The 26,981-nt window shown below is 42.9% G+C and overlaps 5 protein-coding genes across 5 annotated transcripts; 2 read left to right on the top strand and 3 right to left on the bottom strand.

The window, feature by feature from the left end:
* Positions 1 to 905: 905 nt before the first annotated feature.
* Positions 906 to 1,536, top strand: BCR41DRAFT_402224 (hypothetical protein; the record flags this gene model as incomplete). The annotated part of the gene is made up of 3 exons (XM_022029289.1): positions 906 to 1,039; positions 1,150 to 1,257; positions 1,362 to 1,536. 3 exons carry the CDS (start codon positions 906 to 908, stop codon positions 1,534 to 1,536), a joined length of 417 nt encoding a protein of 138 aa, XP_021875443.1.
* Positions 1,537 to 2,512: 976 nt separating this feature from the next.
* Positions 2,513 to 3,296, bottom strand: BCR41DRAFT_314942 (CAP domain-containing protein; the record flags this gene model as incomplete). Its single annotated transcript, XM_022021197.1, has 3 exons — positions 2,513 to 2,685; positions 2,847 to 2,967; positions 3,078 to 3,296. The coding sequence occupies 3 exons, from the start codon at positions 3,294 to 3,296 to the stop codon at positions 2,513 to 2,515; spliced, it is 513 nt and encodes a 170-aa protein (XP_021875442.1).
* A 691-nt stretch (positions 3,297 to 3,987) lies between these two features.
* Positions 3,988 to 8,010, bottom strand: BCR41DRAFT_343331 (P-loop containing nucleoside triphosphate hydrolase protein). The gene is made up of 9 exons (XM_022022329.1): positions 7,224 to 8,010; positions 7,019 to 7,105; positions 6,887 to 6,930; positions 6,722 to 6,727; positions 6,427 to 6,609; positions 6,235 to 6,316; positions 6,061 to 6,128; positions 5,675 to 5,904; positions 3,988 to 5,545 (listed from the first exon to the last, which is right to left on the bottom strand). The coding sequence occupies exons 1-9, from the start codon at positions 7,885 to 7,887 to the stop codon at positions 4,105 to 4,107; spliced, it is 2,805 nt and encodes a 934-aa protein (XP_021875441.1). The 5' UTR covers positions 7,888 to 8,010; the 3' UTR covers positions 3,988 to 4,104.
* A 409-nt stretch (positions 8,011 to 8,419) lies between these two features.
* Positions 8,420 to 10,034, top strand: BCR41DRAFT_314957 (nucleotide-diphospho-sugar transferase; the record flags this gene model as incomplete). Its single annotated transcript, XM_022021199.1, has 6 exons — positions 8,420 to 8,666; positions 8,781 to 8,910; positions 9,091 to 9,230; positions 9,396 to 9,555; positions 9,643 to 9,905; positions 9,991 to 10,034. The coding sequence occupies 6 exons, from the start codon at positions 8,420 to 8,422 to the stop codon at positions 10,032 to 10,034; spliced, it is 984 nt and encodes a 327-aa protein (XP_021875440.1).
* Positions 10,035 to 12,573: 2,539 nt separating this feature from the next.
* On the bottom strand, positions 12,574 to 26,853 carry BCR41DRAFT_426816 (hypothetical protein). The gene is made up of 14 exons (XM_022030781.1): positions 26,440 to 26,853; positions 25,309 to 25,605; positions 24,424 to 25,206; positions 24,106 to 24,259; positions 23,872 to 24,020; positions 23,566 to 23,779; positions 23,276 to 23,467; positions 22,657 to 23,195; positions 22,284 to 22,572; positions 21,999 to 22,194; positions 21,645 to 21,907; positions 21,418 to 21,537; positions 12,827 to 21,311; positions 12,574 to 12,697 (listed from the first exon to the last, which is right to left on the bottom strand). Exons 1-14 carry the CDS (start codon positions 26,479 to 26,481, stop codon positions 12,595 to 12,597), a joined length of 11,826 nt encoding a protein of 3,941 aa, XP_021875439.1. The 5' UTR covers positions 26,482 to 26,853; the 3' UTR covers positions 12,574 to 12,594.
* Positions 26,854 to 26,981: the final 128 nt, after the last annotated feature.

Raw genomic sequence — 26,981 nt, 5'->3', positions numbered from 1 at the left:
TTAATAGTCATGATACCCAGCCTAAAATAAGTATATTTCTGAATAAAAAAAAGAGAGTGTGATTTTCGATTGTGTAGCCCTTCATCCATTTAAAGGATAAACTTACCATTGTAAATGGGTTTGATATTCAACAAACCATGGGTAGTACCTATAGCATGGTAGTTCATGCAAAGAGGGAAAATAAATCCATCATTGATGTAAGGCAAGACCCTGATTCTCGAGATGAAGAATCTTTTCAAAACGAACAACCTGACCATACACATTGATGGGTGTTCTTGTACCGAGAAAGGAAAAGCAAGGATGGAACGACAAGCCAGAAGACAGAAAATTGTGGACGCTTTGAAAAAACAAAACGACCACCTTCAAGAAAAATCCACAGAACGGGGTTTGGACTCGTCCTCAAGTCATGGAACGTATCCAGAAAGGCCCTGAGAGGCCCATATCCTGAGCGGCCATGACAAAGATCAGCTGATATCAGGCCTCGCCTCTATCTACGATGTCTGCCTTGTGCATATGAAGCGGATCCATGCATAGGATGCCATGATGACAAGAATGATAGGATTGTGGCATCTCAAGTCTCTGATTTTTTTGCGTACGAACAAGTCTGCACCCTAGTGCGCCTCCTTCCGCGACGTCGACGAAGGTTTAGGGCTTACGACGTGGATGACGTTATCCAAGCATTAAGCCTACCAGCACACCGTCATCTGGTGTTGTTCTGTGCGATCTTAGACAATGGTAATTCAAAAAATCTTGAGACGTTGGGCCTGATTAATAATCTTTAATTAGTTCGAAAGGTTGCATGGAACAGGAACTACAATAAATACTTCGAAGTTATCATATAGAGGCTAGCGAGAAGTTGGAGTAGAACGTAGTCTATGAAGAAGGTCGTTTCAAAGTAGCTCTCCATGTCTTTAGTTCCCGCCATCAAATGTCGACTCAAGTATTACCATCAAGCACTGAGTTCGATAAATTCAAGTGTCTTCTCGACGGAAAGAATCCTTAGAGTGGCTCAGCAAAGGCGATTGCAGGACCGCAAAACGTACGAGAGTTCAAGTCGTAGCTATGGTCTTGAAACTAAACATCTCCAGTACTGATCGCTGGCCCTCTCTTAAATATTTTAGAGACATTCAATCGTTCTATATAGCATAGAAACCAGTTCTGGTCCATCTTTTCTGACGGGCCAAGCATATTGAGCGCACGCACAGTTAGTATCAGCAACTACCGTGAACGCGATACGCCTAGTCTTAAGCATCCCACGTCGGAGAAAGGAAAAAGGAGCAACAGAAAAAATAAAAGCAAAAGCACAATGCCAAGGAGCCTCAGAAGGGCAAAAATGAAGGTACACCAATTATAAACTTGAGGGGCGCAACAAAGGCCAACCATAGCTACAGCAGCAAGCACCCTATCGAGGTCTTAACAACTAGATCCCTCAAAACTTCCATGACAAGAAAAAGCGGACTGGATGCAGGCGAAATGGGAACCGTTACAAGCCAAATCCGAGACTACGCCGCTATGCATGTTAGACGAGGGCCTTAGGCATTGAAAGGGCCATGCGGCTACCAGGAGTATCAATGCAGAGGAAGAAGATACTGGGAGAAGCCTTGGATAGTACTGAATATTATTATCGTCTCGCAACCCTTCTTTTAAGTGAGCAAGATGGCCACAGTTCATATTACGCGAGGTTATTAAAACAAGGAAGGACGGTAGGAAAGCTCCACTGTCTCCTCGCTTATGAGTGGGGGTGCACGAGCTTTACACCAGCGCCCGCTGACCCCGACACCTCCGCGACAGCTTTTTGGAGGTGGTGTACCCTCGCTCTAAATATTGCCATGCATGAGAAGTATTCTTCGATCGAGACACAGTTGGAGCGGAAATATCGCAAGAATCGGTCTTGCTCGGATTGAGAGCCATGAGAGCCAAGAGAGACCAGCGAAGTACAGACCCACGGAAGAGCCGCCCGCTCTCCCTGCAAAGCGTGCATGACGCTAGGCACAAGTATTTGGGTGCCGGCAGACCCACAAAAAATGCGTAAGCTCTATTTATTTTCGTCTCTTGCGTCCTACTACCTCATGAATTTCTGGACTAACTTAAAAAAACCTTAGGAAGCCAAGCTTCCGCATGGCTACAGTATACCGCTTTTAGATGGATATGGGGAGGCGAAGTACGCGGGTAGAATCGTTTTAGAAGCAATTATGACCCAAACTTTCGTATAAAGTAGAAAAATTGAGAAAATGCTCTTTCCAGGGCAACCAGAAGTGTTAGCTGAACAAAAATCGTGATCCTTGATGCTGAGAACACCGATATTGTCGCTCATCCAACTGACTTTCTAGGGAATAGCAAAATAAACAACGATATAAATATGTAAGGTTGTAGTAGCTCTTGTTCCAATGTTAAAGAATACTCCTGGGCATTAGATAGTTGCTACTTCAGTGGCTGTTGGTGCTTGGTCATTTTATTATTTATTTTCAAATAAAGAATTTAATGCTATATGAAAGAAACGGGGAGAACCATTTCAAACATGGGGGCCGACGTTTTGAGCGAATTGGCCGGGGACATTGCCTCGAGGATTATAGTAACAAACAATGTTTGTCGCCGGGTTGCCAGGGTAGATCGTAAAAGGAGGACACGTTACAGCGGCACATCCGACTTGCGTTGTAGCTTTCCAGACAACTTGGGTAAAAAAACCTAATTAGAGAGGAAAAATGCGAGTGAACAACTGAGGGATTTTTTTTTTTTCATTTATTTATTTATATAGCGAGTTTTCGCGTCCATCATGTTTAACTTTCGAAAGAAAAGTATTCACATCTTATAGAGGGAAGTCAAACTTTTTTTTTTTTTTCTCTTACTAGATCCCGTAGTGTATCCAGGGTTACGGAAGTTATATAAACGACCTCCAGCCATCCATCCTGCTACGGCTTCCTTGATGCCACCATTCGGGATATGGAGGAATTCAAGATTCTCTCCATACTTCGTGAGCAGATACAGGGAAAAAGATTAAAGAAAGGAAAGAAAATTTAGATTCATTTCCAGTTCATTAACTGTAAAAAAAAAAAAAAAAAAATGAACAGAGAACTTACTAGATGAGAATTAGAAGGTCCAATCTTACAACGCCTCGCATGATGCAGTGCTAGGTCATATAAGTGGTCGCTCCACGTCAAAGGGCAGGCACCGTGGCGTGCGCGAGCAGCATTATGGGCCGCAAGGACATGGTTCTCCCAGGAGTGTGCAGAAACAGTATATATAAATGTAGACAAAAGGGCTAAGGAAGCAAAGAGGAGCGATATGATCTTGTTCATTCTTATTTTTTTTTTTATGATAATGGGATTTGATAAAACGTGCGGATGCGTTATAGTTGGATATAGTTGTAGTTGTGGTGGGGATCGAGGTTCCCTGTGCTGTCTTTTATACATCGAAGCATACTTGAGCTAAGAGGAAGGGAGAAGAGATCTCATCATGTAGTTCTAAACAGGACCCTTTTTCTAATTTTGAATTATGCATATTTCAAGCCAATCAAGCCTTTCGATAATTTAGGTCGTACAAGTGTGTGATCTCGGAGTAAGTGTTACCTTGAGGAAAGATGAGTAGATTAAAAAAAAGGAGCTCTGGGCTGTATGTTAAGGATTGGAAGAAAAGATGGGGAGATTAACAACCAAAAGCCAGGACCACATATACCCCGCCTTCTCTTCCCACCTTTCCTCTCCTTCCTTTCCCGGTTCACGATCAGGAAGATCAGATCCTATAAGGTAACCAAGCAAATTTATTTCTTACACAAAAATGTGAATTTGGTGCAGACACTGACATGGAGTATTTGTGGCTTTTTTTTTTTTTTTTTTTTTTCGTGAACTTCAGGAGTTGACAAGACAAATCCTGAAAAGATACTCCTCATTCACTATGCTTCATCTCGAAATTAGAATTCACGCCTTCACATATCTTTTTTTTTTTTTTTTTTTCTTTTTTTTTTTAATTACAAAATTACAAAGTATTGTTGTAGGCTGTATCTGTTTGTGATCTATGCAATGCTCTAAAGCCATGAATGTGTTTAAGTGGAAAAAAGAAAAAAAAAAGAATGATAATGTATAAAATGCTCCTCTTGTGTGATATTCCTTATTCATATGCTGCAAGTTTATACACAGAAAGCTCAGCTTTCAACATGGTCAGCTTCGCCTCCAAAGAGTCAATCCGTCCCATGCTCCTGGCCTGTTCGTCCATCCGAAGTCGCCGCTCTTTCTGTGCAATCATCTCTAACTCCTTAATTTTTGCATTAACGGGTGTCCCAGGATCTGTTGATCGTCCCAATGATCCTGAAGTCATATCAGCTGCATCTGACGATAACGACGTTGACGAAGAGCCCCCTTGTTCCATTCTTCGAATCGTATTCTTTAGCTCAGTCACTTTCATCCTTAGCCTTTCACGCTCCTCTTTCAATGTCACAATTTCCTCGCGCTGCTCCTCCATTTCAATTACCATATCCCTGAATTCATCAGAATCTTCAAATGGTACAGAATTCAGTACGTCTTCCAATTTCTTCGTCTGAGCAACCACGACAACCTCAAGCTCTCGCTTGACTTGCCTAAGGTTTCGCAGCTCTTCGCGGTTCCATGGTGTGTCCAAAAGATCGTCATCCTCGTTCTCGTCTTCATTTAGGTTAAGATAGCTCTTATTGTCATCTCCAGTGAGTCCAGCATTGGGTAGGGAACGTGCGGCTTTGTCACCCTTCCCTAACTGTATTGACCTAGGTGCAGTTATATCGACATTGTTGCCGGTTTCACTTATTGGCTCCAAGGAATGGGCGCTCATGATCGACGCTCGCTTCTCATTCAGAAGCTTCTCTCTGGGTGGATCCTCCAAAACCTTGACTAAAGTCTTTTCAAGATCAACGCTTTCACCCTTAAGTGTCTTTTCTATTGCTACTCGCATTAGTGCCATTTTCTCTTGCTGCATTTCCACCTCTGATTTCAGCTGTTTGACGAGCGCATCCTTATGTGCCAAACGAGATTCAATCTCCTTGGGGAATTCAAGTACCGTGCCATCTGCGGAGGTCTCAACTGTATATCTGCTTATAGGTCGTTCTGGAGCTGCAGATTTGGTGTTTATTGACTGCGATGTTAGGATTAGCGTTGTGAGATGGTCGATACGTTCTTTAAGTGCGTTCCTGACCATGTTCATCTCGAGCATTTCTTCTTCATGCTTAAGGCGCTCCTTCTCAAGCAAGGTCGAGAGCTCTGCTTGTTTACCGCCTGCATTATTGTCTCCACCAACTCCAATGACATCACTACCATTAGAAACAGTCGCCATAAGCTGTGCCTTTAGTTCACTGATCTCACGTCTATACTTTTCAAGAAGAGCTTTATCATCCATGACCGAGTTTGTCTGCGCCTTTGTGACGACCTTCTTGACGCGCGCAGCAAATTTGAGTGTATTGTTTGATTCCTCGACGTTCAAAGAAGACGGACTAATGGTGCAAATAACAGATACACGAGCATTTCCATTAAGGGATGACTGTAAAATACGCGTCAATTTTGAATCACGGTATGGGATGTGAGCACTGTTTAATAGGAGTCAAATATAGAGATGTTTATAAAAGAGAAAACGAGAATCGTTAGAATGTGAGGACGGTAATGAATAAGCAGACTTTGTAATAAAAGAAAATCAACACAGAGCATATTCAATTTACCCTTTTTCCTCTGTTAGCTTTGAGATAACGGTTCCTAGAGTAAGTAGTGATTTATTGATAAAGGCGCCCTCCTTACGCCTCTCTTCATTTGAAGTCGCTTTCTCTGATCCTGCCAAATCGATCAAGTTCAGCTGCGATACGCGGACAGCGGCAGCAGGCTTGGCTCCTGCAGGCTTGCGTGGCGTTGAACTTCCTGAACTTGCTGCTGAACGGTCTCGGCTTTCGATAACCTAAGGAAACCACATATTAAGGAGTAATAATAACAATAATAACAATAATAACAATAATAAAAATAATAAAAATAGAAGAAAAAACAAAGAGAGATGAGAAAAAGATTTTTTTGATTGATGTATTTTCAAGTGCTCATAAACGCTCTGATGACCTACAATTTGGAAAATAGAATGCGATCTGCTGCTGTGAGCATTAAAGTCTGTAGCGCTGACATGGCGCTGATCTAACAATAGATAAGAAGATAAAGCGTGCATTATGAGTATATCTATTGCCATGCAATATAGAGTAATCGATGGATTTGATATTATGGGCTATGATTGTTGACTTACCATTGCCCCTCTCGATGATCCTCATGACTTGACTAGGTGTGGTAACGATCTCCTCCTTCAGTGGGCTGACATAGACGCCACGCTATGGTATAGAGATATATATAAAAAGAATGACGATAAGTTGAGATCAAAGCATTAATCTAATACAGTGACGAGACATCATTTTGAAAAGACAGATCATCTTCAACGTACGCGCCGGTCCTCATGTATCTTCAAATCAATTGCCTCAGGTGATAAAAGATCTCTGATGGATTCGTTGTAGATTTCCAGATATGACACACGCAGCAGAAATTCGCGATCTGGATTCTCGCGAATATACTTGAAAATATCCTCGATTGCACGCGGGGTAATTCCTGGTTGTGTTTCATTTCCACTCTAAAAGTGCAAAGGGGGTAAAAATAACAATTGAATGTTATGTCACTTCATTCTTTTCGTGACTCCCATCTCATTGTCTGGCATTTACTATTTAACATATTCCAGTCCTTACCATGGTCTTCATATCGGCCGTGACGAAAGTATCGGGTCATAAGAATAAAATGTGGATCAGAGCGCACAGGCTAATTAGAGAACAGAGCACAGGGATTTTTTTTTTTTTCTGCTCTCCTCATTCCTTGTCTGCTCAAATACAAAAAAAGAAAAAAGAGCCTCTTACATATGTTTTTCCTGATGAAGTCTGACCATATGCGAATACCGTTCCTAAGGGAAAAAAGACCAAATATTTGTTAGAGCAGCCTGGATTCAATAGCACCATGGGAACGCCTGAGTGCATTTGATTCCTTCTTACCATTATAGCCTTCCATAGCAGATTGGACAAGGTTCTTGACGCTGGAGTTGTAAATTTCTTCGTTATCACTTCCAGTCAGGGCATGATCTAGGTTGATGCAGTGATTAAATTTAGTATTATTGCATGAATTTGTAACTGCCATTACGCTGCTGCTGCTGCAATTATGATAGTAATAGCCGCAGTTACAGTCCTGGTTGCTCCTTACCAAAGATATACTCGACAGGTGCACGTCGTGCTTGTACAGCATAGTCATCTGCATACCCGATTTTCGATCCATCATCGCTAACATCCCACACTTCAGTTGGTCCACCAGCAGCACGCAATTCTGAGCTGCTAAATGGTCGGATACGCACAGTAACAGTGACATTCTCTGTCTTGGCGCCTGTCGTCGAGGGAGAAGAGCTAGTCCCTGTAGTTGTTCCTGTAGCAGCCTGGGATTGAGGGGACGGAGATGCAGGGCGGGAATTGTTCATGGAGGCAGTTGAGGGCGGAGAAAGTGTGACATCTGCGCTGGCATGATCCAAGGAGTGTTGTGGTTTATCAATAAGGGATGACGACGTAGACTTGACGGCAGCTATCCCTCTGCGGATGTTATTCATGATGGTAGGGCCTAATCCTGGAGACGTAGCGGTTGTTGAAACTGCTGCTATTGGAGCTGTGGCAGCGGTGGCCGCTCCTGTAGTTCCGGCGGTTGGCTTTGGAAGTTGTAAGTTCTGACGGGTAATAGGACGTGGAGTGGCGAGCATGGTAGTACGCTGAATAGTCGTAGGCGGTGCGGGTGAAGCGGAAGGAGTAGAAGGACCAGGGGATGTGGCCCTGGAAGGGTGCTGTGGAGCGAGTTGTGTAGAAGGAGTAGGTCGCTGAAGCATGCCTGGCTGCCTGATAAGGCCTTAGTGTGTAAATGGAAATGTGTGAATATCGCCAGGGAAGGAAGGAAGGACGAGAAGAGAGTGATCGTAGAAGGTGAATCAAGTTAAATCCAAAAAAAAAAAAAAACAATCAAATCAAGACATAAAGAGAATGGAGAATGGATGTAAAAGAAGTAAATTTAAAGAAAAGATTAGAAGAAGCCAATGAACAAAAAGAAAAGAGCAGCACTTAGAAAAGGAGCTCATAAGCTCTCATTAAACAGGATTTGGTATGCATCATTATGTGTGCAGAATATACTTTTTTTTACATCGTTTACCTCAAATAAATACTTTCTGCGCTTATTCATTCTCTTCAATGCTCCGTATATGCATGCGTCGACAAGGGCCGCTGCTCTGTGCATTCTTTCTGGGGATCATGGTAGCCTGCTGGTGGGATCATGGTTTCGATCGTTTTGATTCCGATCATAGAACGGACACATTCCTTCCAGCGTGCTCTGCTCCTACAACAGCATCTTCCACATCTAGTGAACCAATGGATCGGCAACATTATTCTTCATCTTTAACCAACTCATCTGCCGACCCAACTCCTCGTGTAAATGCTGCGTTTGTGATATTACTGCAGAACAAGGACCTGCATGATATGCGCAAGACGATGCGTATGCTTGAGAGCACGTTCAACCGGCACTATGGATATCCTTATGTGTTCCTGAACAATGTGCCCTTTACGGATCACTTTATGACCCATATCCGCGCCATGACCGCAGCACCCGTGCACTTTGGTACACCTTGATAAAAATTATAACATAGTATGGCATGTCTCAAAATAGCGTAGTAGAGCATTGCTTATCGCATATCGCTTATTGCTATCATTTTTTATTACTCTTGCTATTTAGGTCTGATTCCTAAGGAACACTGGAGCTACCCTGCACACATCAATCAAACGCAAGCAGCCCTCAATCGTATAGCGATGGAGGCCCGGAATGTGCCTTACGGCGAGTCCGAATCATATCGCCATATGTGCCGGTAAACTTTTTTTCAATGTATAATTGCTCAAGTGAGCATGGGGTGTGTGTGTCAATTGAGTCTACAAAAAATAGCGTAGCACAAAACGCGTCGTATTTTGGCGCGTTTGTCTCGCATGTCCTGCTTGAAACTCTGTATTTATTCCTTTTATCTATTCTACTTATGTCTTTACCATCTTAGATACGAGTCTGGCTTCATTTTCCAGCACGAGTTGGTCCTGCCGTACGATTACTACTGGCGTGTTGAGCCCGATGTTTCCTTTTCATGCGATCTTGATTTTGATCCCTTTATGGTCATGAAGACCAGAAAAATTAAATATGGTACGTACCATGTCTATCAAAATAAGCAGAAAACTATTCATTATTATTATTATTATTATTATTATTATTATTATTATTATTATTATTATTATTATTATTATTATTATTATTATTATTATTATGGTCATTGTTTCTCAAATGTAAGATTACGTTTACGTTCTTCAGGATTTACAATTGCTCTACCAGAATACGTTGATACTATCCCAACACTGTGGGAAAACGTCCGGCGCTTTATGGCCCTATATCCCGAGCATATTGCCAAACGTAATTCACTTGAATGGATCAGCTATGATATGGGCGAAACTTATAATAACTGTCACTTTTGGTATGAGTAAACTTTCTTTGTGTTTCTGGAGAATGTCATTTGACCACAGTTTGACTAATTTTTATTTCTTTGCTTTACTTATTGAAGGTCAAACTTTGAAATCGTTGACTTATCATTCTTTCGTTCCAAAGCCTACATGGATTTTTTTAACCTGCTGGACCAGGCAGGTGGTTTCTTTTATGAAAGATGGGGTGATGCGCCTGTCCACTCTATTGCGGCTGCATTGATGCTTGAACGGCGGGAGATCCGCTTCTTTAATGAAATTGGATATCGCCACGGCATGTATGAGCATTGCCCGGAGAGTCCTGCACTCCAATTGAAATGCGCCTGCGATCCGAAAGACAATGTTGGTATGTGTAAAAAAAAAAATAAAAAAATAAAAAAAAAAAAAAAAAAAAAAAGAGCCACTCTAATGACTTTTATTTATTTGGGTAGATTGGGCCCAATTCTCTTGTCTCCGCCGGTTCCTGGAGACGTAAACATTATAGAAAAATATATGGAAGGATACCCATAATTATAGAAGGGCTTTGCTCCATCCCCTTCTATCTAGACTAATGGAGGGGATTAAATGCTTTAGAATCATGATCTCGTTGGTTCAAGGTCCTGCAGTTATAAATAATAAATAGTCTATGCTCCACCGATTCTACTGATTTTGCTTGATACCCATGAAATTGCTTAATATCATTGTTATAAACACATGTTAGTGCCACTCGATAGCTGTTTTATTCATCATGGCATATCATACACTTTTCTTTATGATATCCTACCATCTCAATCATCTCGACGACCCTGATCTACGTTAACATCTTTCCATCTTGTTTGACGTCACCAGGTCATTCCTCGCCTCATCATTTTCAACAAGTCCTTCGCTTTCATTACTATCATTATCACTGTCATTATCACCGTAACCATCGCTACAACCAACAGAGGTAGCGACAACGATAATAATATTAAGGATACCAACGACCTCTTCATCCCTTAAACCGACGCCACTATTGTTAGCGGCAACAACAGTATCAAACATACGGGCAGTTTTTTGTTTTTTAGGCGCTCCAATTTGTATACGGATCCTTTGATACCATCAGACTTTTCATCACAGTCTTCATCGTTGCTCAGATCCTCAGTGCCACCTCTTTCGTCGTTTTTACTTTTAGTAACAATCCCTAGTAAATGCGGTTGTAATCACTAGCAAAACGTGATCGTAGACTAGTCATGATGTTGGCAGTAATACTGACAGCGAAAAAAGAAAAGAGAAAAAGAAGCACTGATATTCCTACCGGTACCGAAGCTATGCGATTTCAAAGTTACTGGCAGAATCCCGACTCCAGAGACCTTAACGACGTCAAGCCCAAACCCAAATACGCACTAGGTATTCCGATCTATTCCAGCCTCGTTTAACATTCAATAAGAAAATTGTAAACCACGTCGACTAGCAACAAACATCAACAGACGATATCTACTTGGTTTGTAACATTCTTTAATCGCTTCCCTCCTCGCGTTCATCTTGTTCGTCGTTACACTATGAATTTCCTTTTTACTCTCTTGTGTAACCAAAACCACAGGCATGGCATGGGCCAACAAGAACAAAGCATGGGCTCCACAGCGTTGAATCTGATCCATAGAAACTTTTGTCACCAACAAAGTTCGCACGGTCGACAATCATTCCAGGACTATTATAATTCTGTCATAAGGCATCACCACAGTTATCATAACTACACCCACACACCCCAACGATTCACTCCTCATCCAGTTTTAGAATCATTATCCTCCAACCTGACCTTGCGAATTGCGCTCTTGTTAATCTTATGCCTTGGTGCACTTTATTACTTTATTTCTGTCATGGAGCAGCTACAATGGCAGATAGCCACCGCTTCCACGAATTGGTGGTCAGACGACCCACCTAATATTTTTAGTGATACAGACCGGAACACAAGTACAAGCATAAGCACGAACATAGGCAGAAGCCCTAGAGTGGGGAGAAGCACAGACACAATCACCAGTAACTCAAGCAGCCATCGCACGAACAGCAGAACCAGCGAATAAGAGCACTTCATTATCCTTTCTACTTCTCACATTTACGAATGAATTTGCAATCAACTGAAAACTCAACATATGCAATTTGAATAGTACAAATCATGGGGCCTGTTGGGCGTGTTAGAAGTGGTAATCAAAACCATTAGCTGTAAAGCCGATTTATTATTATTATCTTTGCTGCTCTAACCATCACTACCACCGCAGGTCCCTTTCAGTTTACAGTTTCCAGAACCTCAAAATAATGAGACAAAAAAAAAAAAAAAAAAAAAAACGAAAAAGAAATAAGAACCATCAAATCGAATTTCATGTTAACCCACGCAATGTTTGTTTTGTTGATAATCATACCAAGACTCGGCTTTCATTCGTTTCCCTGAAATAGCACAACAGCCTTCGCCTACCGCAGTGACATTTTTAGAATCCAAGTAATGCAAGTGGCGACGAGACTATAAAATGAGTATTAAGGAGGAGACAAGCGCCAGGGAGCAACAAACCATCAGAGATTCAGTGAGATTCTTATTCTTTAGACCTTTCCCTACCACACTGTAGAACCCAACTATAACCCTTCGATTTCATCCCCACCTAACGATTATCAGCAGGATGATGCAAGAAGAGGGATTGCTTTCTTCTGCAATAACTGCAGCCACAAAAAGCAGTGACCGTAACAGTGCTTTTACTTTTCCAAATCCAAAGACAAAAATACTAGGCATGGATGCTCTTTATTCGACAATGTTAAGATTGATGCAAAGGCAAAAAGTTACATTTCGCAAAGAGCAAGAGTGTAAACAGAAGCTTTGATCACTCTAGCTACATTGCAAAGCCTTATAGAAAAAAAGTATCCATGCACAGGGAAAGCGCTTGCTTGCATCTGTAAAATAAAGCCAAAAGGACCAAGACTTGCAAATAAAATGAATATTTATTTTGGAGTATTTGATTACTTTCATTAGAATTACATCTTTTTTTTTTTTTTTTTTTTTTTTTTTTTTCCTTCTTTATAGAAATCAAGCCTTATGCGAATGCGAATCCCGTGCTACACTCTGAGATAGCTGTCAACAACTGCTGTCGCAATTCCTCATAGGTTTCATACTCTGGCAGATCCAATTGATTGAAGCTGGTAGTGAAAATGACAAAATAATAAGAATAAAAACAAAAGGGCAAAAGTTAGTCAAGCGCTCAGGACTCTGCATAAAAAAAAAAATGCCATTGTCGCATATAGATCGGTAAAGTTAGTTTGTATTACCATGTATGTGCGGAAGGCAAACGCTTCGTTGACGAAAAGTCCTTGTGAATCTGGAATTTTTGAACACCAGAGATACCCTGAAGCTGGGAGAATCCACCAAGTGGGACCTTGGACGTTCCTGTCACAAACTGCAGCAGCTTGGCTCGCTCTGTCTGATCAAATGATCGAACGGCTCTCCAGAAGTTCTGGATCTGGGGCGAGGCTTGTGTGTAGTTCTGATATTCCGTGTTGTTCTTCCATTCATCCACATCAATATCTGGCAAACCTGAAATCAAAAGTTCCAGCTCCTGCTCGTTGAAAATGCTAATCAGATGTGCTGGGATAATCTCATGGAATCCTTGCAAGAAAGAGTGAATCTGATCCTTAATTGCTAGTGTCAACTTCTGCTCTGTGATATACTTCACATATTCATGCTTGTTCTCCTCAGTCACAGGAATGTTCCGTCCATTAGGCTTCAAATCTACAATCTTCTTGTTGCCAAAATCGTCCGTCTCCACCGAGAAAGTTTCTTCCACAATATCTGTAATATCATTCTCAAGCATCCACACTAGCGACTTATAGTACTCAGGGTCAACAGCCTCCACATCACGATAGTCAACAGGCCGTCCTAGGATGTGCTTATAGAAAGATCTTGTAAAATAAGCGTCCAAGAGACGTCCATCATAGATAGCCTTGCCAATAACTCGTCCAATAAACTTGAAAAACAACAAGTGATCAGGATTGACATATGACGCTCGATTGGGCTGATATGTCAATTTGTCTGCAGCTGATGTCTTGAATAGCGCATAATCTGGATTGAACATCTGTCTAGCCAACACTTGGAACCATTCTCGGGTTACACCACCGGCGTCGACGCCTTCCTCACCATGGAAATGCACATTCAGCTTGCTGTATTTGATCTCTTCACCCGTCCTAGACTGCAACTGCGAGAATGAATCTACAAAGACCATCTCACGACGAACATTCATTTGTAATGTACCATAATGCTCCCGAGTGGGGCTCCGCTTGTGGAGTTGTTGTGTAAAGTAATTACGCTTGTTGTCAAACTCCAACATCTTAGGATTGTGCACCAGCAGCGAGAATGAGCCGGACATTAATGAGGGGTTATTGCGAACCATGATATTAAGGATCTTGCTATGTTTCTCAGTAAACTGTAAGAACAATTCCTCAGTTGATGTGGATGTCGCCTTGCATTCTGCTTCCTCCATTTCTAATGTCGAGGGTCGAAGTCCCACATACTTGCAGACAACCATGAACGACTCAATCAGTGGCAAAAGAACTGTCGCTACATGGATCATGTCGTTTCTCTCACGAATCAGCTCGAGTGTATCTCCGACTTTGGTCCATAGAGTGTTGAACGAAAGACTATCATAGATTTCCGAAACTTTCTCCTCATCCTTGCTCAACTTCATAGGTCCATGACCAACATCACGCATTGACCTGGGCATGACTGCATCGGCCTCCTCGGGATCCAGAGTAGGCGCAAGTTCAATGTTGACTTGTGTTGTCGCTGGGGTGGGATTAGGGCCTTGCTTTTTAGAATACATGTAGTCGATTGTTTTAAGAACACGCAGCAACTTGGCTTGCTTCGATGACGCGGGTGTGAACTTCTCGAGGGCTACTCCTTGAACATCTACGCCACTCATTGCATTTGATAATGTCTCAGAGAGTGTATCCAAGTTCTCTAGAATGCCACCTCCTAGTTCCCGCGCAACTCGGATTAACTCAGTTGTGATCACGTCCCGTGCGCCCTGTAGCACTGAAAGATTTTGGATTACGGATAGTGTGAATTGGAATGTCTTACTAGAGCACTCTCCTGCAGTGAGTACCCGGACGATCAATTGCTGACAGTGATCGGGAATCACGGGAGGCTTCAATGTTGGTGGCTCATTGTCGGCTGTCTTGGCCTCGGCTTTGGTATCTGACTTACTATCACTTTCAGTTGCAGTGGCTGCTATAGCATTTGATCTTTCATCTACGGTGGATACTGATGTCGGGTTTTCGGCAGGTGCAGCAACACTCGTCTCATTTGAAGCCCCTGTTGTATCTGGTCCCGTGGCAGCCGACGAGCCCGTCAATGTGGCTACTGTGTTAGTTGAGGCAGATATGGAAGCACCTTCCTCAGCTCTTGCTTTCTCCTTCTTCTCTTCCTTTTTATCCTTCTCTTCATCTTCTTCCTTTGCTAACGTTGCCAACGGACGACAAATGAGGGAGAGCAACATCATTAACTGTTCCATCAGAGCAGCGTTCTCAATAAAAATGGGCCGTTCCAGAAGGTCCAACAGAAGCACAATCGGATACTTGGAGCTGATGGCTCTTTCTTTGCCTTTACCCTTCTTGGAAGGCGTGCGCTTCAAGGCAATATGATGCTCCTGTTCCGTAAGGAAAAATAGCACTGCTTGCGAGTTATACGAGACAATATAGGAAAGCGATTCGAAGCATCGACGAGCTACAAGGTTAGGTACATTGTCTGTCGCTGTGAGCGCTGGTGTCGATAGAGCCGCCGCACCCTTGCCCTTTTGATGTTGGTGAGCTTTAACAATGGCCTTCCCTCGAAGCGACATCTGCGCAAAGCTCTTATCCACGGCCGCCAAATCAGTACCTCCATCCTGTAAGATCGAGAGTAAAAGTGATAACAATTCGGTTCGTGTTTTACTATTTTCGCACAGATTGACTAAGAGTTTGTTCAAAATATTTTTTCCAACAGGCTGAGGCAGGAACATCAGTCGAACAAGTGTAGCTAGTGATGCCTTGTCAACAAGCTGGATAGCATCACGTGGCACAGCAGCCTTCTTAGTAGCAGCCGTAGAAGACGATCCCGATGCAGCGCCCACAAGAAGATCGTGTGCTTCTCGCAATCCAGGATAGCTTCGAGGAATTTGGTCTAAGAACGCAGTTGTTTCTGCCAAAAGACTGGGCGGTACATTAGGTCGACTGGCACCTTCTTGATAGAGTTGTCGAAGGCGGGGAACAAGCCGAGAGAGCGTGTACTCATTGAACGCATCCATCAAAGGTCCTGATGTCGATGTACTACCTCTTGTTGCATCTTGTCCGCTCATGATCTCTTCTAGCTCAGTTCGCAAATGCTGTGGGAGCGCATCCATAAACACCGAGTTAATGGCTTGGGTGCCAGTCGAAGACGATTGTTGTTGCTGTGGTTGAACGGCCGGTACGGCGGGACGGCGCGACTGAAGATAGTCGTTGTACACTTCTCGACGCAGTTCATCAGGCAACGCCTCCAAAAATTCTGGGTCGATCTCGCTGTCAGTAATGTCCACCATCTCACCATCGATCAACGCCGTCCGACGAGCTGGAGCTGCAGACTCAGACTCAGGTTGAGGTTGAACAGCCGTTGCAGACGAAGTACCTTCCACTTCCATTGAAGATGTCTCTGCTGATGAAGGTGTAGCCTCAGGACCTTCTGTCTCTCCACGTGCTGCTCTAGCTGCAGCCTCCTCCGCACGACGGGCTGCTTCACGCTCCGCCGCTGCAGCTTCCGCGAGCCGTGCCTTTTCAGCCTCCTCTGCTTTAATACGCGCTGCTTCTTCTTCTGCCTTGCGTTTCTCCTCTGCGATCCGCTTGCGTTCTGCTTCAGCCTTACGTCGCTGCTCTAGTTCTTTGGCATCGCGTTCAAGTTTGAGACGATGCTCTTCCTTAGCTGCTGGGATCAAAGCGTTCACGATGTGGTTAACTAGTCTTGTAGCCTTTTCCTGTGCGGTTGCTCCATACATCATGCGACACTCTTGAGACCATCTTTGCGAGGTTGAGAAAGGAACAAAATCATGAACAATGCTAAACATATCAACCTTGTTACCGCTAGCGTCTGCTGAGGAGCTGGTTGGGATTAAGCTACTTCCAGAATGGTGGCCATGCGCGAGACTTCGATCGATAGGCGCCACAATGGCTGCACCACCATGGTTGACCTCAACACGGAATGCGCCATGGTTCGCACGAATGGCACCTCCATTCATCAATGTGCCGATAATCTGGCTTGGGTTTCCACTCAACAGCTCACCAAACGCCTGTAAATCTGTAAGTCCGACATTCCGTGAACCGCCACGACGATGGCCATCCGAAATAGGATTCGATGGCGTAGCGCGAGGCTGGGCTAATAAAGGGTGAGTGATCACATCGTCATTGACTTGAAGGAAGGGATTTCGGGCAGGCGCCCCAAGAAGAGGGAAATCATCGTCCTCGATATATGAGAATCGTCCTTGGTCGACTACCGAATCGTTCCAGAAGAATCCCCGGTCATCCAAGCGACGGGCAGTGCTTCTCGGACGACGGCCACGTAGATCAATGACTTGCGCGCCATTAAGGAAACCTTCTTGATCGTTGATCACAAAGGTACTGGTCATTTCCCAAGGTCCTCCACGACCTGGTCCTCGAACCGGGTCGAAGCCCTCAGCGTCGTCAAGCAGAACAATGTCATCAGCCTCCTCGTCGAGATCGTCTTCATCACCCTCATCATCCTCATCTACATTCTCATCATCATCGTCCTCATCATCATCATCCTCATCCATACCTTCCTCGTCTGCTGGATGAAGGAAAGGGTTGTGAGTATGAGTATGGTGACGATGGGCCCGGTCCTGTTCTTCAAAGTATTCAGGATCTGTAATTTGAGCGTCATCATCGTCCTCAATGGTCTCCGCAATATCATCCTCACGGAGAATGATGGGCCTTGATTCAGCATCCCACTCCATCATTTCTTCATCATCCTCATCATCCTCACGATCGAGAGCCTCATGGAGTTCAGCCTCCATCTCTTCATCAAGGTCATCCTCGTCACCATCCATATCTTCGTCATCATTATCTTCATCGTCATCCGAGATCCCGTGACTGTGATGATGGAATGGGTTACGTTCAACGGATTCCTCGAGGTCTTCATCTTCGTCGTCATCATCGCTGAAATCTTCCTCACTCAAGTCACTAGCATCACTAGCCGTCTCTTCTTCATATTCTTCACCTTCAAATATATCATCTTCGCCAACAGAGTCACCAGATTCATCCTCCTCTTCAGATTCTATGTTGGCTCCATCAAACATTCCGAGCGACGAATTTCTGTATAAATCTGGCGTGTCGGCCTCGTCTGCAGAACCGCCCCCGCTTCCAGTAACAGATAACGGTGTAGACTGCCGATGGACTTTGGATGATCCTGGCTCGGTTGATCTACTCATCTTGAGAGAAAGCTTGGTCAAGTGCTCCAGAGGCTTGAGAACGGCATTGACAAGGACCTTGGCATGGGGGTAATTGAGATCGATATCTGCCAAAACATTGGTGAGCGTCATAATAAAGTTTTTCTCTAGCATCACCTTGACAATGTTGATCGACATATCTTCGCTGGGTTTTGCGTTGACAATGGAGGAAGAGGACGCGCCCAAAATTTTATAACTCAGCTCGGACAATGACAGGAATTTGCCATACTTGATTTCAATAGGATCAGATGATGCAATTGCATCCTTAAAAGACCGAATGATACCATCAACTACAAACCGACGGACTTGCACCAAGTCACTGAATGGTTTCTTTTCCTCTTCATCATCGTCATTGTTGGAACACATGGCGACTAATACCGCACATGCAAAGTTCGACTCAATCGAATGCTTACGAAGTTCCATGTCACTTGATTGAGCTACTGTACCTCTATATGGAATGAGGTCATTCAAAATGTAACCTAACCAGTTGGCTCTTGGCTTGCTAGCAACGCTGCCAGAGTCCTTTACACCTTTTCGACGCGAGTAGTTCATTAAATCAACCTTGCATGAAGGATATGACATCAGGAGCTCATTCAAGCATTGCAGGACAAAGCATCTGTGCACAAAGTCGATGTCATGCGGAGTATCCTCAGCTGGTTTCGAATCCTTATCAGAATGAGTTGATAGAGCTGTAGCCAAAGGTGGAGATGCAATAATAGTCTTGGATGGCTGAGTCCCAGAAATAGGCGCGTTGACGGATGAGGGTTGGGGGTTAGCAGAAGACGATGTTGTACGACTGTCGAGGAGTTCTGAAACCAAGAAGTGAATAACAGTCTCTGATATTTCAGACGAATATTTTTTGGAAGCCTCAGCAACATCCGCCGCAGTAGTGGTTGTGGTAGATGTTTGTTCTGAAGCTAAGGCAGATGACTCAGCAACCGTCTGCTCTGCCGTTTCCAAATCTTTATCCTTCTCCTTGCCCTTTCCCTTGATATCATCGCCTTGCACCTTTTCAGTATCTCCAGATTTCGATGGCGTTGAAGGTTTAGAGAGTGTCAACTGAAGCGCTCTAAAAGCAGGATCATGCTTTGAGACTTTGCAGACATTCAACGTCCCTGCGATAAAAGCATCTAGGTCGCGTAGTCCTAAGAAATTGTTATAGCGAAGATAGCTTTGAATATCCGCAGTTCTTGCGCGAGTAGGTTGCGCAAACCACCGTACAATCTCCTTCTCCATCGTCGCCTGCAAAGTAACTGTGTCCTCGATAATATGACGCATGATCATGACAATAAAGCTTTGTTGTCCTTGAATACCAATCCTTTCAGGCCTCAGGGTCGAGAAAATCAGCTCCAGACCATTAGACTTCAAAAACTTCAGGGCCAGCGCGTGGTGTCGAGTAAGGCGCACAAGTATACGGAAAACCGCAAGTGTAGTATCCTTTGTAAGATCTTCTTGATTGAGAAGAATGATAGAGTAGCTGAGTAGATTCTCCATGTCAGAGCTAGAGATGATATCGTGCTTCATGTCCTTATCATGTGTAGCTTTGAGCTTTGCTTCTGCCGTTGTGTCATCTGGAACAGCTTTGATCTCGTCTGACATCGACAAGAGACTTTCAATCATAAGTAACAGCGGGGATAGCCACGTATTGCCCTTTTGAGAACCCTGAAGTTTGATGTAATCTGTTAAGGTTGTCATTAATAAAGGCGCAAGTGTAGGACCGTATTCGCTCATCTTGGACTGAATTGAAATGTCGCCAAAAAGCAAAGCCAACAGTCGCAGACGGCCACCGAATACTTTTTCAGTGCTGTTGGTCTGATTGTTGAAATTGCTGACTTTTTCAAGATCCTTGACAAGTTCATCCAGCAGCTTACTGTCCTTTTCCTTAGACAAGAGAATGAACAAATCCCTGACGTAAAAGATAATGTCTTCACAAGCGTCAATCAATTCTAGAGATCGGGTAATGAGAAGAGGTTTTATCTCGTCACGGCCCTTTGACAGTTCCTCCTTGTGTCTTTGATGGCGTGCCAGCGCGGCCTTGTACTCATCCTCCTTTTTTGCTTCTTCAGTTGCCCTGTTATTCGCATTCTCTTCAGCCCGTCCACTTGTCCCATCATGATCCTGCTGATTGCTGGAGGTAGAGGAAGATTGGACTTCTCTAGAAGTAGAAGCACCCTCGTTAGTCAATTCTTGAACAGAAGAGACATCAGCAGAGTCAGCATTGGGCGTGGGCGCATCCAGCGCCTGAGACATTGCGAGCGCCTGTCGCAGCATTTCCTCTTCATCATCATCTTCGTCGTCATCATCATCTTCACTATCGTCGTTATCTTCCTCTTCATCGTCTTCATCACTCGCGCCTTCATTCCCCTGCGTTTGATTTCCAGCAATGGCAGAGGTTTCTCCTTCCTGAGTTCCGGACGTGGTTGTAGCATTGTTCTCAGTGGAAGATCCTGCGGCGGGTTCCGTTGCAGCAGCTTCAGTTGAGCCGGCGGCGTTGGCTGCCGCAATAGCTGCAGCGCGAGCTGCAGCCTCTTCACGCTCCTGCTCATAGATTGCAGCCGCTACGACTTCCTGATGCGTAAGCAAATATTCTGTGGCTCGCTCGAGCTGATTTCCAGATCGAACCAGTGCTTGCTCCGCAGCAGATCGTGGGAAGCCCATGTCCAATAGTGTAGCCACACTGGCAGCATCGGGTACGAGGGGCCGAGCACCAAACACAGACGAAGGTGTACCTATAACTGCTTGTGGGGTTGATGGAGCAGGGGGCTTGGTTTCACCAGCGGCCTTTAATATGTTGGTGATAATTTGGATGACATGGCGAGTGATAACTGCAGGACAGTGATCTAATTGTTTATCCATCCAAAGGCTTCTAATGCGAGGCAAAACTGCCAACCGAAGGTCAACCAAGAATTCATGCGGCTCAAAAAAGTCTTCTTTCCTGTTCTTATCATCTTTGGATGTTAATGGTGATGTGTGTGATGATTCGAGTAGAAGTTTGTAGGATGTGAACATTTGAATCACGCTTAGAATGATTTCGATAGATCCATACAGTTTGACCAATAAGTCCTTTTGCTCTTTCTCGGCTACCGTAGATGAGGAATGGATCGCAATAGTTTCTGCCCAAAATGTATCCAGCCATGAAAACAATAGCTCCAAACCTCCTGTCCTGACAAACGAGACAACCATAATAGTTTGAAGTGTGGCAGGACTGCGATCATCCAGAAATAGGAATGGTAACAATTTTAACATCGTATTAAGGTACGTATATTTGTCTTGGGCTGAAGCACTTGAATCTAATAGTTTGATATATATATATATAAAAAAGGGGGGGTAAATATTGCGTACTAACCGAGTTTTTGATTAGCAGCATGATTCCCATTTATACATCCATTAACACACCTAACAACTTCCATGACACATGGCCTTGCAAGACCCTTGACAGAGAATCCGCAATCTGAAAAGAGTGAGCACGCTGAGATGCCTCGACATCACGCCGGTTAAACAACATCTTGACCATGCCTAGGGACGAATGAATCGAAATAGATTGTACTGTCAGTAAATATTGTTGAATTCAAAGTACACGCAAGATCACTCTTCCATATATGGAAAAAACTGTTTGGTTATACCTTGATACATTGGTGTGAGATAGTGAGGGATCTGAGTGAGCAAGAATTTGAAGTATTTTGTGTTGATCGCACTAGGCGTGTATGTATCCACATTGGGGTTCACTGCTGTCATTTCCTTATCTTCGCTCACAGAATCATTGGTGTTATCATCCACAGTGCCCGGAACTGACGCAGGGTTATAAATTTTTTTTGCTTTTGGATTAGGGTCATTCCAATTGTTCTGTAAAATGCGTCTCATTGTGATGCTTTCCCAAACACATGTCCTACGAACGTAAAAAAGACATAATTTACATTAATGATGATGGATAGAGAATTGATGAGGATTGGGCTAAGTGTGCAATTTATAATTCTTACCTGTGGAGCTGACCAAGACCCGCAAGTGCCTTGTCACCTTGTGCATCCACGAATGCAGCCAAGACAGATGCGGAATTTCGACCATGAGAAAACGCAGAGGCACAAAACATATCTGATATAAGCCCACTCAGTGCGTGCAAGCTTGTCAAGTTTCGAAGTATATCATTCCCTTTTGAAATTACATCTTCGCTTGATTCTAATAGGTTATGGTTATAAAAGTAAGATTCCATATTGGGTAAAATAAAAAATAAAAAATAAAAAATAAAAAATAAAAAAGATGCTTACCTGAAATGTCAATATACTGAATCAATTCCGATGTTGGATTGTTGGATTGAAGTAATGGTTGTACTTTGAGTAACATCTTGTTCACTTCTTTCAACACAGCTGAAATGGCTGTGCCAGGGTTCGTCTCACTGAGAAGCTTAAGAAGATGCGACAAAGTAAAGAAGGCGGGAGTATTGGCCAAATCGTATGGCAATGTCGGAAGAGTGTAAAATCGCATGAGAATATCCACCCCATCAGACTTCAAAAAGTCTTTGGCACTTGAAGTGTTGGCGAAAAAGCTCTCACAAAACTAGATTTATACAATGTTAGCCAAAGTATTAGACTTAGATAGAAAGGTCCGAGAAATTAAACATTAATGAAAAATTTCACTCACTCTTGCAGATGCCTCGATCAACTGTGCAACAAGACTATCCTTTCGATCGTCTTTTGCGCCATCTTCTTCTGAAACATGGCCCAGAGGTGGGGCACCTTTAGCTCGGGTCTTTTGTAGAGTACAAAATACAATATCATTTTCAACCACCTCTTCAGATCCACACATCGTGAGAACCTGCTTCAACATAGCAACAATTTCAGACATCACGTTAGCTTTTAGCGAAGGCTGGTGCCGAATCAATTCATCCATGGAGACTCCCAGATTGGATGCAACATCATTATCTTGAAACGCTTGTACATGTGGGATGGAAGTAAAGATGTCAAAGAACTTTTTGATAGAGAACTCTTTGTTGAACATTTCCAATCCAGCAGGGTTGAGACAGATAGCGCCAAATGCTCCTGGAAGGTTAACTGCAACGTCATTGGATGGGGGGATTTCTTTGGAAAGACTCGCAAGAAGCGTTTGGGGTATCTTGGCCTCCTGCAAAATGACAAGAGATGTTGGCTCATTGTGGATAAAGGATGTCATAGTGTTGATTGCTAATTTAATTAAATATACATAATGATTAGTCGCACAGATTAATCAAAGATACAGTTATTCTGTGAGGAAGGAAACTTACCATGAGCGTAGACAGAATTTCCTAGAGCATTTGGGTTCTCCATGATGTCCTTGAGTGTGGCTGGTAGTGAAGTGTCGATAAGATTCCGCAATCCTTCTTGAGTGCCAGGACTTTGCATCATGTGGATAACAAATTTAAACATGGCCTTAAGCAATGCAGTCCTTTCAAAAGGAATAGGGGAGGCGTCTTCATCTGGAGTAATATTCCAAAACAATAACGATTAGGCTCCATTCAACGTTGAGTCTCATAAAGAAAAATGATAAGACAGGAAGCAAGACTTTCTTTTTTACCTTTAACCTGATCTTTATCACTGGAGACAGACGTAGAAGTAACACCTATCATTTGAGACACCTCAGCTTCTTTGACTAGCTTCAATGAATAGTCTACCTCATCCTTGATTCTCGCGACTAAGCTGTTCAGTCCACCGGCTGAGCAAAATGACGTAAAAGCGGTACTAAAACCATAAATAAGGCTATCCAAGATGGTAACGCCCTTAGTGACATTCTAATTTGATACAAGTATAGGTTATAATTAAAAAGCATTAGTACTAAGTACCCACAGTCCGCAGACGTATCCAAGTCCAATACCAGTCATACTTTTAGCTGTGTGGGTTGCTTGTTTGAAAGCATCTGTAGAATGACGGGGACAATGCCAGCTGATATAACCATATTCCCTCCCATTTGTGAACCAATGATGAATGAAATGAACGCGAACATTGCATCCAAATATTCCTGTGAATAGGGTACTATTGAAGAAGAAGAAAAAAAAAGTAAGTATTCATCAGAGTGTAAACAAGCTCTTAGAAATAGAATATTACAACAAATATTTACCATTTGGGGCATCGATATTGGTGACAATCTTGCGCAATGCATACAAAAGAACGCCGTGGCTCGCAGAAGCATTCACTGCAGCCAGCACTTCCAGCTGCTTGCTTCTCAAATGTGCTAATCCGTCTATTGCAAAAAGCGCGACAGTTTGCAGATTCTATGTGATTGTAATTATGATAATTGAAGAGAATAAAGAGTGGATGAAAAGTAAATAGATGAAGAGATATTATAAAATTAGTAACAAGCTCAAGGTGCTGTAGAAGGGAAAGCCATCTATCATCACTGAATCTGAGTGCCTCAATTTGCATAATAGTAACTCACAAAAGGCACATTATGATCCGGATGAATGAGATCAGTTAAGCTCTGGATGATCTCAGGTTCGAAAGCGAAGAATTTTTCAAGAGCAACATTTTCAGGAAGGACATGAGACATGACAGCAATGGCCAAGATTCGGATCAGCAAAAGTTGCTTGCGATGCTTTGGATCAGTGATTCCTGTAGCTATCCTGATACGGCTGAGAAGTTGAAAATGGTGTTCTTCAGGAACTTTATACTCGTCTACCAGGTGCTGAAGAATTCCATAGTCTGAGGAGCCCATTTGACTGAGATCGGAGACTTGGATCACGACCATGCCTTCGTTTGTGGATGAGGTAGCATTAGAGGAAGCGTTGGATGGGGGATGTACAGTCGAAGATACAGCAGAATTAGAAGGTCGCCTCTGTTTTGTGGGCGAGGAAGATGATGCAGAGACGGAAGGTGTGGTTGATGACGATGCTGTTGGAACGATGGTGCTAGACCCTGATGAGGTTGTCGAGGCTGCGTCTGAATTGGGTTGTTTATTGGGAGTTATTGTTCTATAGAACTGAAAACTGAGTGTTCGCATTCGTTCTGGGATTTCGGCTTTGTCATCTGCAAGTTGCTGCATGTCCAGACCGTATTCTTTGCTACCCCAGGAATGTGCAAGAGCCAATAGTTTATCCTGTGACACCGTGAATATTGAGCGTGCTGAACGCTGAGCGCTGTGACGCTGAGCAGGTCGAAGTAGAAGACGAAGACACGACTCCAGAATATCCAGATCACGAGCATTAAGTAAATCGTTGAGTTGCTGACAATAAGAAGTTATGCATCAAATCAGATATTGCTGAATCATTCTAGAAGGATACAAAATATATAAATACACAGACATATAGACATATATTTTTCTTACCTCATAAGAAGCATAGAGATTCCGGTTAGTACAGTTCTCAAGCAAGAGCCGTGAAAATGTGAGCATGGCGATAGTTAGACGCCAGTCCCCAGGCGTCATCACCTTTGACTGTGGCTTCTTCATGTCATAGCGTTTACAAAGCGTTTCGAGAATTTCGTCGAAGCGGTTGAGCACGCCTACCCAATGGAACAGATCTCCTCGCGGCCATGTCCATTCTGGCGTTGCCTCAATATGATTTGCAATTTCTGCTTCAGGACACTCTTTAAGTGTCTTGATTAAGTTTCGGATTGGAAGTGGCTATATAGGAAGGAAGAAATGGACCATAAATGTTCTTTGTATTAGATCCTGTGTTTACTAAGCTATTGTCACACATTGTGTTCTTTCAAAAAAATCTACGGCGCGTGAGTAAAAAAAAAAAGACTCCACATAAAGCCTCACGTTGTGGTTGCTCCGTATTAACATCGGTCTCTCTGCTTTTTTTTTTTTCTTTTTTTTTTTTTGTTAATGTTGTAAACTCAGTAATAAGAACTTGCACATTGTGTCATGCATAGTCATGCGTCCATGGTATGAATGATCAGAGATTGATCAACTGAAGAAGGAATTCAATCGCAACTCCCAGTTCTTTTTTTCTGCTACAATTATGACTATTTTTTCTCTTCAGACTCTACTACGGGATAGAATCCTGTTTGTCAAGCACTGCTACAGTTGAATAAAGACTCTAGAGTGACCGCATGTTGTCGTCACTATTAGTTTTTGAGTCATTTAATGCGTGGTGGATACTTTTTTTTTTGCGGAGGAAGAGAAAAAATTGGAGAATACCACAAGTATTTTGCCACCATATCCTCTCTTCCCGAGCTTCATTGTGAGATTTACATCTCAGGCTTTACTTTTAACATCACCAATATCAGCAACATGATCACCACTTTACCGCAGCTACCATTACTACCACGACTAGCATAGATGTAACAGGAGCTGAGTATAAAAAACAGAAACATATTTCTCACACACAAAACATCGATGTTAGAAGGACTGCGGCGCTCCAATTAAAAAGTCACGAAGAAAGAGGAAATGATGGCTCTTGGAATGATGGTGATGATAGGGATAATAGGGACTATAATGAAGGCTGCTTACCGGCACAGCCAACTTCTTGACAGGAGTCTTTTTGATCTTCATTTTGCAGATAATTCACTAATGAGAGTTGAGGAGCAGTAACGGAAAGGCTTCTGGCGACAATAAAGAAAGATAAAACAAAATAGATTTGCGAATATGTCAGGCAGAAGGGAATAGAAAGAAAAGAAGGAGAAAGAAGGAGAGATGGAGAAAGAACAAAAAATGAAAAATGAAAAATGAAAAACGCGTGATAAAAATTGTTTGACTGTCTGTGTCCGTGTGTATATCTTTTTTCTCTTTTTTTTTAGTTTTTTTGTTTTTTGTTTTTGAATAAAATGTATGTGTTGTGGAATAGAGACAAAGAAGCAAAGTGAAGGGTGAAAGAGTTGTATGTACAAACGACAATGCTCTTGTAGTCGTCTGTCAAAAAGAGCGATGGAGAGAATAAGAATAAGAAAGAAAAAAAAAAAAAAAAAAAAAAAAAAGAGACGTCAGCAAGGAAAGGAAAAAAAAAAAAAAAAAAAAGAGTCACAATCACCATGGTTTGTTGTTATTTTTTTTTT

This window comes from Lobosporangium transversale (genome assembly GCF_002105155.1).
Source record: "Lobosporangium transversale strain NRRL 3116 chromosome Unknown BCR41scaffold_80, whole genome shotgun sequence".
In the NCBI taxonomy this organism is placed as follows: domain Eukaryota; kingdom Fungi; phylum Mortierellomycota; class Mortierellomycetes; order Mortierellales; family Mortierellaceae; genus Lobosporangium; species Lobosporangium transversale.
This window is presented reverse-complemented; position numbering and strand designations above follow the sequence as displayed.

Coding starts and splice junctions, on each gene's coding strand:
- BCR41DRAFT_426816 (XM_022030781.1), bottom strand. CDS start 26,481: ATGAAGATCAAAAAGACTCCTGTCAAGAAGTTGGCTGTGCCG. Junction 24,260..24,423: donor CGGATCATAATGTGCCTTTT/GTGAGTTACTAT, acceptor ACAATCACATAG/AATCTGCAAACTGTCGCGCT. Junction 23,780..23,871: donor AGCAACCCACACAGCTAAAA/GTATGACTGGTA, acceptor GTATCAAATTAG/AATGTCACTAAGGGCGTTAC.
- BCR41DRAFT_343331 (XM_022022329.1), bottom strand. CDS start 7,887: ATGCTTCAGCGACCTACTCCTTCTACACAACTCGCTCCACAGCACCCT. Junction 6,931..7,018: donor TGCTATGGAAGGCTATAATG/GTAAGAAGGAAT, acceptor TTTTTCCCTTAG/GAACGGTATTCGCATATGGT. Junction 5,546..5,674: donor AAGCTAACAGAGGAAAAAGG/GTAAATTGAATA, acceptor CCTATTAAACAG/TGCTCACATCCCATACCGTG.